Here is a 14,809-nt window from a genome sequence, read left to right on the forward strand (position 1 = left end):
CTCTCCTTTGGAGAAGGACTGAAGGACATGCTGAAGATGATTGCAAGTCAATGGAAGGAGCTGCAGAGGCAAATCAAACGGCAACACAGCTGGATTCTCAGAGCTCTGGACACCATCAAAGCCGAGATACTGGCTACTGATGTGTCTGTGGAGGACGAGGAGGGGACGGGAAGCCCCAAGGTAAGTGGCTTGAAGTTCGCCTTATTTCCTCTTATTCCTGTCTTCTTTTGAACTAGGCACCACTGAAGTTTTCTTTCCACCCCTAAGGCTCTTCGTTTCTAGTGGGTAAACTTTGTAACTCCTTCTCTTTCTCTCTCCCTCCATATATATATATATATATATATATATATATAGTTTGACTGAAAACAAAACAAAAGGCAACAACTTTCAAGTTTTCTGGGAAGAGGTCTTTTTGTTCAAAGTAGCAGAGCAGAAGGGGGACAGGATTCTAAGGGTGGGAGAAAGGGGGCATAAAACATTTAGTAAACAAAACATAAAGCATCTTTAACATGAATAATCAGAATGGTTTTAAATTGTTTTGTTGCAACTATAAATCACTATAATCAGTGCAATCACTCAGCTCTGACATCCATTAGCCGCTTGGTTACAGCAAATTAACAAAGAAGAGAGAAAGTGATTCATTATCTCATTCCTGTTAATGACTATCAGATGCATTGCCTAATTAGGGGATGGTCATTGTAGTGCGAAGAAGGTCATATGCTTTGCTACAAATCTTTTTGCTTTGAGTGTAAGTTCTCCATAATGGTGCATGCACCGAATACAGCAAGTATTTTAAAAATGAGTATTGGCATGTTTTGATTATCCATTTTAGTTTTACAAAGTAGCCTGAGAAACATATGCCACTGAACATTAAACATAGTGCCTTTTAATATGGAATACTACTGTCATAAAGGTATGCTTTGTACTTACAATGTTGAAAACAATTTTATTAACTTGACATTTTCGTATGGTTTCTCAATTTGTGAAAGGAAGCCCAGAAATTAGTTGCCTAGTAGACTCAGAATCTAAACATTATATCACAAAGGGAAGCAGATTGGCTAGTTCATAGTTTCCATTCCTGGCATGGACAGAGCAAGGAACATCATCAAATAACATTTCTTCAGCACGCACAGGCATGGGCACTGTGCTCAGAGCAAGCTAGCAACTGCTTTGCCCTCTGAGACTCAGACTCTTCAGTACGGGCAGAACAGGAACCCGGGCCAGCCCCCTGACAGAGACCATGCAGCAACTGAAAAGCTCAGAGGATGCCCTTCAGCTGTCGGAGACAGAATTGAACTGCAAGACCAGTCCCACAGAGACCTCCATGGAGGAGGTCACACTTCTGGAGATGCTTGGAGGAAGGGAGGAAGTGGCTTGGCACATAAGCACCTATTTTAGGAAGTGATGTGAGGAGAGACATAAAGCTGCAGCAAATACCAAGGACTGGAGTGCAGTCAGCAGACATCTCCTGGCAGAGGGAGCAACTGATTGGCAAAGGCTTCACGGTGGAAGTGGAGTGGGAATGAGGAGAAAGGACACAACTGAAATCTGGGTTGTTTTATTTGTTTAAAAAAAAGAGGGGTTGTGGGGTAGCCTGGTGGTTGAGTACTTTCTAGGATGCATGAGGACCTAGGTTAGATTGCCAACACTGCAAAACAAGAACAAAAGCTATCATATGCAGTCTCTACTCACAGGCTATCCTGACTTCTGCTCTGTTCCTCACTTAACATTACAGCAAACACTAAACACCTCTACAAATCCCTCAGCACAGTAAAGAAGCCACCGAGAGGTGAACCGATTTGCCTAAGGGCACACGGCTACTACGCTTCAGAGCTAGGGCTTGAATTTGCGCTTTGAGGAGGCTTAGAGCCCATGGTCTCACCAGTTACCCTCTGCTCCCTGATGCCAGTCCTTGGGCTGAGTACATGCGCTGAACAGATAGACACTGGGAGCTCGTGGGGAATGTGGGGTGCTATTAAAACAACAAAAGGAACCAGCAAGAGATTACATGGGGGAAAAGATGCAGGAAAGGGAGGGCTGCTCTAAGAGAGTGACATGCCATAGACAGTGGTGTGGTTGGAGAGGGAGGAGTGGGAGAGGTAGCTGCTGGCCTGCTGTAGGTAAGAGGAAGGTTTTGAGTGAGTGGGGAAATAATCCTGAATTCCGTGTAGATACATTCTCAGCTGTATATCAGGCATGCGGCAAGGGGGTGGCTTCCATGAGTAAGGCTGAGTGCCATGTGCCAAAGGGGCCTTCGAGATGGTGCACCCAGATTGGTAAGAGAGCTGGGCTGGGCTGGGCTGGGCTCAAGTAAAGCTGTCCAATGGTACTGGGTTGAGGAAGAGAGTTTTCAGTCAGCTTGTTTCCTGAGGTAGAAAGAAGCTGCTTACTCAAGTCAGAGAAGGAGAGACAACACATTCTCAGAAAGCCTCCTCAGACCACAGAGCCAATGGCCCTTTCCCAGTGTTCCAGATTCTAACAGGAACACCTGTAATAGGATCAAGATCCCCCCCCCAACACACACACATACACATAACAAATGAATGAGAGGATGTCTGAGACATTGTTACTTAAAAGCAGACAGTACCAGCTAAAGTATTTGAACTAGGACTGTATAATTAATTCGGTCTATATCTTATTATAACCAAATGTTACATGGTTATTAAAACATAAAAAGCAACATTTTAGAAGATTTTATAAAAAGTAGAATATATATGTATATTTTTTCCAAATCTCTACCTTGAGCTAGAACTATTTTAAGAATGGGAAAAAGAGTAAATATAAAGAATAAGAAGAATATGGGACCTGAATTTAACCATGAGAAGGGAAAATAAGCATCTGGTCCTTAATGATCTGTGTTTCTGATTTCTAGAAAACGAAAGAAAAATTTTCCTTTTGAGTTATTCCAGAAGAGACAACATCTCTAGTTTTATAAGCTTACAGAGAGTAAGAGACTTGTCTTTATTAATGCATTTCTATTCTGTGGTGTTTTCATGTCACTACACAAACAAGTGTCACAAATGAGTGCAGCAACAAGAAGAGGCTGTGTGTAGTATCTGTGCATGGGAACCTGGGAACCACAGTGCCAGGCAAAATCCCAGGCCTTCAGCTGGAAGACCCAGCTAGCTCTCTTGGGCTGGGTTTTTCCTGGGTAGATAGCCACATCCATACTCAAGGATGAGTGTAAAATAAGTTGAAGGTTAAGGATACCATGGGGAAAGATCAGATCATTTTCCCCAGTTTGTTTAATGTGTATGAACTGTTTTTCTTAGGCTTGGGGCAAACTAAACATCAAGGAGGCGGAGACTGAGTTAGACTGCTTGAATGAAATGGTTGACACTTACTACGAGGTGTCTTTGAGACAATTACCTAATTTCTCTGTGCCTCATATGTTTCATTTGTAAAATAGAGGTGATGGAGCCAGCAAGATGCTCAAAGGGTAGATACTCGCACCATCTGGCTTCTGTCTCTGGGGGACCCACATGGGGAAGAAAGAAGCTGATGCCCCACAAAGTGTTCTCAGCCCTCCTCGTGTGTATTGTGACATGCATTCTCCCCAACCCTTGTGGAGCGTAATAATTATTTTTAATTTTAAAAAGGGTAATGACAGTTTCTAGTCAAATATCTATGGCACGGATTATTTTAAAGAGTGCTTAGAATGAGTGAGTGATTTGTGGAACACCTGCAATTTTAGCACTCCAGAGGCAGAGACATTAGAATCATTGAAGATCGAGGCAGGCCTGTCCCCTAAATGAGCTTCAAGCTAGCAAGATGACTTAAAAACAGTTCTTAGAACAAAACCTTGTAGAGAGTAAATCCTAATCAGGCAAAATGCAATGTAGAAGCCTGTAATGACACAATGGACAGTGATTATAATGGAGTTGATAAAATTCCAATAGAAGATGCTATAAGTAATGGAGGAGACGCCAGGAGAAGGTCTGGGGGGAGTTGGCTCTTTAAAAATAAGGATGGAAGGATATTTGCCAATGTGAAAATGTTGTGCAGAGAGACTCAAAAGCTGGAGGAGTTTGGTAAGTCTGGAACCCAGGACCAATGCCTTAGATGACTGTGCTTGCTTGCCATGGTCTGCATGAAGGCTCCTGGCATGATAAAACTGATCTTATCAATTAGTGATTTGAACAATAGCTGACATGAGTCAGAAGGACACACATACACATTGCTTAAGAACTTTCTGTCAGGTAGCATCAAGTAGTGCAAGCTGAAACAGGCCATATCATAGCTCCTCCACACTGAGGGCTAGCCTTGGCTTCCCGCCCTTCTTGGGAGCCTTCTGTCTATGAAGTGACCTTGCTCAGGTCGCTCACACTTTGTGCCATGAAATGCATCCCCAAACAAAGCAGTTCTGATTATCTGTTTCATCTGAGACCTAAGAGAGGAACTAAAATTAAAACATAATAAAAATAACTCCAGAACTCATCTTAGGTTTACTTCAGAAGCTACTGGGAGCTTGAGAAGCATAATAGAAAATCTAAGGAATATATCTAGGGGGTATTTTTCTTTTTTACCTTGCTTGAGAGACTGCAGAAAAGGGCTTGGTCTTAGAAATCTTGTAAAGAAGGAGGATAGGAGGAAATTCAAAGACTCTGGGAAACGTTTCCCTCAGGACTCGGCAGCATACCTTATTTGTTGTATTTCATTTTTTAAAAAAGTGTTTTCCCAGGACTGTGAGATCTTTTATACATGGAAATAGAGAACAGAATTCATCAGGTCCAGAAATACAGCTTTCACATGTGCATCTAAGAATTTAAAATATGCTTGTAATTATGCATGTTAGGAAAGATTGAAAAAAGTTTATCACTTTAAACTAGAGGCTTCCTATTTTAATTATTTCAGTGATGTGCAGTTGGGGGATTTCAAAATATAATGACTATCCAATGTCTTAACAAAAAGTACATTTTTGACCTTTCAAGGTAAAAGTCAGAATATCCTAAAGAAAAAAATTAATTGGCATTGTCTCCTTTAAATGTTCTTATCTGCTCTCTCTTTACTTTTCTCTCCTGAAGCTCGCATTGTTCAGGGCTTAGAGTCAGGGCCAGGACCTCCCCATGGAACTTACCCAACTTTGTATCGCTGGAAGAATGTACCAGCAGCTTCCAGGTCCACAGAACACCTGTGTATTTCATTCTGAGCCCAGAAACCTTGCAGCCATGACAGAGTGACCTGGCCTGGGCCCTGAGCCATACCTTTATTTCCTCTGTGAAAGGACACAGGTGTCCAGGTGCTCCGGACTCCAGGAGGTTCTTCTTTCTTTGAGGTTCTTAGATTGAAGTCATCATCCCTTGGAAATGAGTATCAGACGCTGAAGTTCATCAAGGATATCTGCTCAGCCGTAGCTGGAGAGCAAGCTCACAGATACTTTTAAATATGTCTGCTCAGGCCTACAGACAAGAATTTTAGGTACTGACTGGGACTGGGAACTGTGTAGCTTTTGACTTGGGTAGTTAATCTGCCCTGCCTGACCTGTCTTCAGATGTTAAGTGAGGGGCGTTCAGTATTAGCATGTGCACTGGCGTGCTTGCTTACCAGATGCCCAAGTCTTAACCCAGTGCTTAGGCAAAGGAATTCTGGGTAACTCTGCTTAACTAAAGAACTATAAAGGAGTGATTTGGGGGATACCTTAAGAAGAAGTTCTCTGTATTAGATGATGCCTTCGGGGGTAATAGTGCAACATGGGGCTATTGTTCTGCAATATAGTTTGATCCTGAATCTTTCAAAGCATTACTGAGACTACGCATTGTCTCTGCATATGTCTAAGGAACATGTATAGTCAGTTATTTAATATGAGTTCTTCAAAAAGAGCATTAAGATAATAAGTGGGATTCATACACATACATAGTCAGTTCCTGTGCTGCTGTAGACTCATATTAAAATCCACCCCCTTTTACCTAATACAACAACAACAACAAAAAACAAAACAAAACAAAAAAAACCATTGGTAACATAATGTTAAAAGGAACCAGAAGTGAGATAGTAAGATTAAAGTGTATCTTACATAGAGAGAGGGACAACAGGCAAAGGCCTAGCTGTTTATTTATTGAGTGCTGCCAGGAAACTGCCCAGTGCTGAGCAGTACAGGAGAGAGGCGTACTCTCCTGCTTGGTGGTCTTATCATTCATGTAAGCACACGGTGTAATGCCTTGTCTAACGTGCTTTGGGCTATCTTAAATCTAGAATAATAGATCACCTAAGATTCAGATCATCTTAATTAGGATGTTGGCAGACTGAAATGGAATGGCGTTCAGCTTGTACAGCATTCCCACAGCATCCTTCCCGCAGCCGCTCCGACCCAGCCCTGCCCTGCTCAGGTGCTCACTGTAATCCTGCTGAGATCTCGGGGAGAGGTTGCTTTCTTCTACTGTGGATTTGTCAAGAGCCCCACTTTTGTTAACAGGACATCTTTTTTTTTTTTTTTTTTCCTAAAATGCTTTCTGAAAGTCTAAAACAAAGGTGAGTTGTTTGGTCTTTGTTGAAGACCAGTGTGGTTACTAAATTTGTGATGGAATCCAGTTTCTAAAAAAAAAACCTTTTCTAGTTTCCTTATGGTACCTAAATTTATATATTATCAGTCTGTGGCTCTGATGAGGAGACTGGTGAAAAGGATTATGAAAACAAACATGTCTAATGGAAGGTCATCAGCCAGGTAGTGGCCATTTGCATGTTCTATGTGCTATGGTATAGTATCTGAGGCCATAGCTTATCTCTGTCTTTCTGCTGGATTTCTATTGCGCCAGAGTCTTGACTATAGAAATGTTCATCTCAGCGAGAATCCAAGTCAAATTCTTTGTGTCTCTGATAAACACATGGAAATTTCGCTGGAGTAAAATAGGCATTTGACTTTTTCTTATTTATTTAATAATATGTGGACGTTAAAAAGATGCATGCTTTGGCTACAAACTTGGAATCTATAGAAAGCAGTCTTCTCCTACCAGACTCACACGTCCTCTTTTCATTCATTATAAAGAGAATGCGTACTAAATGCGCTAGAGAGGTTTAAATGCATAGTGGAGGTCCACATCTTTTGAAACTCTGTAGTAGATAAACTCATGCACAAAAAGCCAAGATACAAAATTGCTTCTAAAGGTGCTTTCAAATTAAGTAGGTTCTTTTGAAAGTGTGAAACAATGACCTCAGTGTGTCAGTTACAATTTTTTTTTTCCTGGAATGTGTTGTTTCTGCCAGGGGTGTACTTTGCCAGCAAGGGCCTTGCCTGCTAAAGAGATCACCCTTGCGTTGGCTCTTGTGTTTATTGTGTCACAGAGGATTGCACATAAAACAGTAGCTTTACAAGTACCTACCTCTATAGTCAACACTTCAAATGCTTGTTTAGCTGTTCTCACACCCATAACAGATAGCACTTCTATCCAGGGATGTCACAGGGTATTAAGATGCCCACATTTGCTCTTCTCTTTCAGACACATTTAAATGATGGCTACTTAGTTAGTTGTGATGTTACCAGAACATTGCCAGTCTTATTTCCCACCAGCCCCAAATGAAAGGTGATACTTCTCAACAAATGTTATATGTAGTTGCGTATGTATGTGTTTATTAGCATAACACACACACACACACACACACACACACACACACACACACACAAGCGTGCATGATTTTATAGGGAAACATGACTAGATTGGAGGCCTGCTAGGCCAAAGCTTAGGGCCCAGTTCACCACAGCTTTCAAGATGTTTTCCACTGAACATGGGCAACAGGTTCTTGTATTTATACTTAGTTGTTTAAGCATTGTTCACAGACTAAGTAAGGTTGTGGACCTCAGTAAGTGAGAAAGAGCAGAAGAGGAAAAAAACAAGCCTAAAGGAAACATAAGGTTAGTAAAACAATGGAAAGAAGTGAAACAGGAGAAATAAGGAGCCATGAATCCAGAGAAATGAAGCAGAACCTAACACTCATTGCTCGAGCTGTCATGTGGAGGCCTTCTCCCATGAGCTGTCCAAATGAGACCTGTGGCCATTTCTGTTTTCATGTCTCTCTCAAGTGTAACCTCTCTCACTTTTCACTCTCTCACTCTGGAAACCTTTACACTTGATATCATAGATCTCACTGTCTGACAAATAGCATGAGTTATTAGTGTGGCCAGCATTTACAGCAGGCTGGCTAGTGGCTTGTTCAGCCCCTTTGCTTTTCCCTTGCATAGTTAAGATTCGTGCTAATAGTTCATTTCTTACACTTCTAGTTTTTCTTTATGAAAATGTGTTCCTCTCCTTTCTCCATGCTTTCCTTTATGGCTTTCCCAGTATCTCTACCCATACTTCTCTTATTTATCCTTAAAATCAATAATATTGACTGGAGTCTTCTACATTTCATAAATTTAATTTTATGTGATGATATACAGTGTGATAAATGCTTTACTAAGGTACAAGGGCTAAAGGAAAATGTAGGAATCCCTGATTTCAATCTGATTATATATGAGAAGAGATTTACTCCACTAACAGAATTTGGGTTTTGTAGTATCTAATATTTGGCTAAGTTGGAAGTCAGAAGATATCAGAGGACAGACATCCTAGGTAAAGAAAAAAAGAATAACCAAAAAATACGAGAAAGAAAATATGAAAATAAGTAGGAAATAATGAGCAAAGGGAGCTTGACTTTTTTGAAAATAGGAAGCTACTGTATTTATGTGAAGGGAAGGAGGTTAAAATGGAGTTGTGTTCTGGAGAGCTTTAAATAGCAGCTGAAGAGCTGTTACACTCACCTGAGTGCTTCTAATGACTCAGTGTATCCACAGAAAACAGACAGCCAAGGTCAGGTGGAAGAGGAAGATGAAAAGTCATAACAGACTGGCTTAATGGCACAAACTTATAATGCCAGAAATTGGGAGGCCAAGGCAGGAGGATCACAAGTTCAATGCCAGCCTGGGCTACATGGCAAGACTCTGTCTCGTTGGTTATCAGAATATTATGGTTCCAGGGAACTTGTGTTCAGATATGCAAATGAGCAACCTTAAAGTGTTGTCTTTATCACTTTATGTCATCTCAAGAAGAGAGACGAGCACAGCACAATAATATTTCCAGACAACATTCAATAACTTTTATAGCATAGTATTATAGATGCCTTACTGTATTAGTGGCTATTGACAATCTCTTACTGCCTGTAGCTTTTAAATTAAGCCTGATTGTTACTATATGTGTATAGGAGAAAACATAGAAGATATAGAATTTGGTAATAAATATGTGGTTTTATAAAGCTACTGTGTGGTCTTGAAATATATCCACCATGTTTAAGGAGACTGCTGTCCAGCGATTCAAGTGGGAGAGAGGAAGTTACTTGGGGATGGGGAACTATGACGTTCAAGAAGGAATATTTATTTTCTCCAACTGGAGTGAAAGAATGGATGAATCCTATGACAAACAAATAAAGATGGTAGAAACAATGGACTTAGAATAAAGTCAAAGATTCTCCAAGCAAGGACCACACATGGAGATAACTTAGAACCCCTGCACATAAGTAGCCCATGGCAGTGCAGTATCCAAGAGGATTCCTCAATAATAGGACCAGGGACCATCTCTGACATGATCTCATGGGCTGGCTCTTGGGATCACCTCCACCTGAGGGGGGAGCCGCCTTGCCAGGCCGCAGAGGAGGACAAAGAAGCCAGGCCTGATGAGACCAGATAGACTATGATCAGATGTAAGGGGAGGAGGACCTCCCCTATCATTGGACTGGGGGAGGAGCATAGGAGAAGAAGAGGGAGGGAGGGTTCGATTGGGAGGGGTTGGGGGAGGGGCTACAGCTGGGATACAAAGTGAATAAACTGATTAATTAAAAAAAAGAATGAAGTCCAACTCAGTGACTAGTCTTTGGGGAAATGACTGCAATACAGGAATGACTGAAGGAGAGGTAGGTCTGGGAAAGAGAGGAGGATTCAAATCCCGTCCTTTCAAGAGAAAGGATCTGTCTAAGCTGAACTGCATTTATTTATGCTACAGCTTGCTGTTTAATCACATACAGCCTGTGACATTACTGTCATCTTCAAGTTCCATTGTATCTTTTATAGTTGGCTTTGAGGGTAACGCCACCAAGACTAAAACTCCTTGGAAGAACATCTACATCTTAAATTTCTCTGTTTGACTCAGTTTACATAATATTTCAGCTTACAGTACAGTTTATTTAAATGTACCTGGTTAATATGTATTTCCTTTTATTGCTGAGGCGAGAACTCACTTTATCTTTCATGATGCAACGTTTCTCTTAGCTGTGTAAATAATGGCCCAATCCTATTTCACTATTTGCTTTTTGTATACTTTTTCTTATTTCCTTTCCCTGTTGGTTTTCATTCTAAACAAAACAATCATAAATGAACCTTTAAATGGTCATTTCATCTATTTTCCCCAATAAGTGGTAATTTATACTATAAGAATAGAATAAGTCCACAGTTCTATTGTTACTATTAAGCTTACAAGTCTCTTTGGCTAATTGATGTAGTTGGTCACTCAGAGCTTATTTTTTGTCTTTATTTTAAAATGCTTGCTCAAATGGTATACTCTGGGTAACTTCCTTAAAATAAAAAACCTAAAAGCATCTAAAAGGAATTAGTAACTGGCCAGCATGCTAGTTGATGAAATTTGTGGTCTTCGCTTTAAAGCTATGTAACAAGGTTAGGTAAGATTGGACCTGAAAAGGTAGAGGTCCCTAAATTGACATAAATTCAAAGGGCAGAACTAGATCATACCAGTATTTGAATGTCTAACGAAGTCTAATCTCTGACATATTATATTTGGTTCACTATAGTCTGTGTTCATAAATATATCCCTCTAGTAAATGATAAATGTGAGGTTAGCTAACACAATAAAGTTTGTATCCATCTAGACCTTTGCAGAAGGCCCAGGGCTGGAGAGCTCTGCTCCGTAAAGTGACTGGGTGGTTTCTTTGGAGCACACTTTGTACAGCATGCAAAAACATAATCACTCATGTCTTTTCTCGAGCCAGTTCTGTTGGATCTACTTTCTCGCTCTCCTCCATTTGATACCTCTTGTGTATACTCTGACTTCATTCTACCAATAGAGCTCAGGGTGAGGGATACTCAATTTCAGTGGGTAGTTCCATGCGGCGCAAGTCTGTAAAACCATTCATTCCCCGTAAGAGTTTCTGATCCAGTGATGAGGCCAGAAAGGTGTTGTTTCTGTAATATGTTTGAACCTATAGTGTTTGTTTGGGCCATCCAAATAAAAGGGCTGTGCACTTTGAATTATAAAGACTTTTGGAACACTGCTTTGTTTCAATTCTTTTCTCTTTTTCAGCCCTCAGCCCCAATGCCTGACAGGTTGTCTGCTTGTCTGCCTTCCTTCCTTACTCCCCCTCTCTCTTCCCTTTCTTCTTTCTTTGCAACATGAAAATAACTGATTGTAGTGTATTATACTGGTGATTGTTGTATTGAGAATATCTATGACATCACTGATCATGATAGCTGCAGGATGATGCCAGCCCACTAAGCGTGTCCCAATTGTCCCATTAGCCAAGACTTAGGACATCCTGCACCTTGGCCTATTGTACATTTAGCAAGTGATTTTACAATAACACTCTTTTTTTTTTTTTTTAAATCACACTTATTCTTTTTCTTGACAAAATAGGATAAGACCTATATACACTTTAAAAAAGCTTTCTGGCTCTCATTGCTCATTCTCAATATATATAAGTGTGGGTTTTTTTCACGGAAGTTAGCAAGAATAATATGAACAGAAAACAAATGTAGTTTTCAAAGTCATCATTGTATAATATTGTTACATTTTATGTATTTTAGAATGGAAAGAAGTCATTTCATTTCCTAATCAGTGTGGACTTTGTGACTATGACTGTAATTCACTCATTGAAAATTGCCTTTTTTGTTTGAAGGCTAAGAATTATTAACTGCTCAATAGGACAAAGAGAACAATGATGTGAACAAAGATATTCTGACTAAAGGTAATACTGATATCCTAAGTGTTTATCTTCTGTCAGAGTTACTTTTATCTTTTATCCAAATGTGGAGTGGTTTGCAGTTAGATTCCTAAATCAGACCTTTGAGAAATGTCATGTTCAATTGTTATATGCAGATTATTTTAGTTTTAGTTGTACACAAAAAGCTTAATGACAATTCTGCATTGGCTCATACACAAAATGGGAGTGAGGTGAAGGAGTCTGAGGATGGACTCTCTTTGGAAATCCTGCATTTTCAGCAGATGTTGTCTTGCAGCCTCCTGTCAATGAATGCCTTGAAATAGAAGCTCTTGTTTTATGGACTTTTCCAAGGCAATCAATAGTTCTTTCTTCCCATAAATAGTAAAATTGGATATTAGAAAGTGTAGGCACACTTGTCCTCATAAAAGGGAATGGGTTGAGCTTGTTGCACTAATGATTTAATCAGCAACACTAACAGCAAATAATCCTTATTAAAGTTAATACAGCAGGCCCTGTAGCCTGCTTGACATTCTGCCTTTTTCCTGATGGAATCACTCTGCCTTCATAACCACCTTCTTTCATGTGGTGTCATTCAGGGGAGACAGATCACACTCTGCAGCCAGGCAGTGAACCATCATTGGTCTGCCAGGGAACCTAGACCGTTCCTTTGCCATAATTGTAGCTGGTGTGAGTATAACCAACTGTTGCACACTTGTCTGGCCATGGAATTCTGGATAGAAGTCTCTATGGCACCTCGAAAAGGTTTTCTTTTACGAGATGAATAAGAAGAAAAGGTTTCCTCAGAACTGTAGGTGCTTTCACAAGCACGCCAAGCTGCTCTCTGTAGCTGTCCCGCTATTGTGAACAGAGCTGGACTGAGAAGCTGCACTCACGTGCCAAGGGCAGGAGGTGCTGGGTGGCTTTTAATACCACCGTACAGCTGAATTAGCCAGGAGGAACAGTACCCTGGGCAGTTCCGCAACTCCCTTCTTCTGGAGTCTTTTATTGATTAGAATTAGAATTTTTATCAAGTACACACTGAGCTTCAGTGTACTGCACTCTAAATAAAACCTCTGATCCTGATTGCTAGTTCTCAAATGCAAATCTAGTTGCTAATTTAAGCCAAATGTTACTCCTAAGTGCAGCACACGAAACACAGCACCCTAGGATTTCTCAGGCGCCTCACAGTCCACGGAGGGTCACGCTCCCGTTCATTTCTGCTCTGGGCCTTCCCTACACAGCTCGCTGCTTCCACAGGACGGGATGCAGCTGAATGTCACCTCTCTGTTGGTCCTTCCCTGCCCCTGCCACTTCCTGTTTGCAACACAGCTCCCTCCCTCAGAATCCTCTACCATGCCCTGTTGCTTCATTAAAAGGTTTCTTAGGTCTTCCTTCCGTCTTCCTCCCTATAGCCCTCTAAGGTTACTGCTTGTTCTCCAAACCACCCTGTTTTCCCTTTGGGCCTATTCAGCTCCTTGCATCCTTGTCCACTAGCACTGCCCATCTCTCTCCTCACTGTGGCATGTGCCATTGCTGGGCTCCTGCCCAGAACCCATCTATGGCAATGTGACCCAACTTATTTTCAGTGTTCCTTTAGCATTTATAGACACATATAATATCTGCTTTCTGAATGTTATATTAAAGATATTCTGTGAGCAGCATAGTATCTGAAGACAGGATCATATCTTGTTCATCATTCTATATACTGCAATGCTCAGCATAATATATCTCTCAGGGAATATTTTTTAAATGCTCACTTGAATAAACAAAAATTCGTAACAGGAATCAAAATATTAAGTTATATTAATGCCCTTTAAGTTTATTTTTAGCTATTTAAAAGGAAAGAAAAGGAGCCTATAACACATATACTTGGAAATCTGCTTTATTTTTTTAACATTTTAAATGGAGCGCTTTATCAGTTTGCTGACTGGGATTCTGGGCTAACCAATTATGAATTAATAGTCATATGGACAGCTTGTGCTATCAGTATACTTGTAAATTTTAGCTTTTTATTTAAATAATTAGTACTGAATTCCAAAAGAGAATAGTAAACTATAAAATTTCAATAAAGTATATCTTGTTTAGTGTTTATTATTTGTTTTCTGATCCTCTGTAAGATTATCTTTCCTTAACAGAATGTTAGAGTTACTTTAAGTTTAATAAAAATGCCAAATGTTGGCAAAAGAAAGAGTACAGCATTGTATAAGTGTCATTTCCCACTATTTGGTTATAGTTTCTTTTCACTTCATAACTTTAATATATCAGAAATGTCTCTCCTTGGTTCATCGTACTAGAGGGCTTGATTTCTAGCTGATGGGCTCTGGGGAAATGACTAGATCCTGAAGACTTCTGCCCTAACCAAGGATTACTTTCTTGGGGGACCCACAATATTACAGTGTTATTGGAAGATGTTGAGAAGTGGAAGGTGGGGCCTACTGAAGTAACCGGGGACACATTCAGGAAGTTTGTATTGCCATCTCTCTCTTCATCCTGGCTGTCGTGAGCTGAGCGTTTCCCCCTGGGTGGCATGCTTCCCCTCACCATGCTATTCTTACTCACCTTAGGTAACAGATGACTGGGCCAGGAGATGTTAGACTTCTGAAATCATGAGTCAGAAGAAATCTTCCCTTTAAATTATGTCACATATTTTGTCATAGAAATAAAAAAAAACTAATGAATATAACCATCTTTTCAAATAGCTGTGATGATAAGGAAAAGGTGATTTTATGAGCTAATATTTCATAAAACAACCATAAATGTATGGAAGTAAGAGCTATTGGCTTGTTTTATAGGCTAAAAAGTTCTCAAATTGGATTCATTTTTCCTCAAAATTTATATTAAATATTAGTTATTTTCATTGAGAAAGAACTGACTTTGAGACTAAAAAAATGATAGG

At 40.2% G+C, this 14,809-nt stretch overlaps 1 protein-coding gene across 9 annotated transcripts in view; it reads left to right on the top strand.

Moving 5' to 3' along the window:
* Akap6 (A-kinase anchoring protein 6) overlaps positions 1 to 14,809 on the top strand; it is a 443,623-nt gene that overhangs the window by 230,309 nt on the left and 198,505 nt on the right. For 8 of the 9 annotated variants that reach the window (XM_060387498.1, XM_060387493.1, XM_060387490.1 and 5 more), the window contains one exon: positions 14 to 180. In XM_060387498.1, coding sequence (XP_060243481.1) covers positions 14 to 180 — 167 coding nt within the window. The remainder of the gene's footprint in view (positions 1 to 13; positions 181 to 14,809) is intronic. The other variant, XM_060387499.1, reaches the window with a different exon arrangement.

This window comes from Meriones unguiculatus, chromosome 7 (assembly GCF_030254825.1).
Source record: "Meriones unguiculatus strain TT.TT164.6M chromosome 7, Bangor_MerUng_6.1, whole genome shotgun sequence".
In the NCBI taxonomy this organism is placed as follows: Eukaryota; Metazoa; Chordata; class Mammalia; order Rodentia; family Muridae; genus Meriones; species Meriones unguiculatus.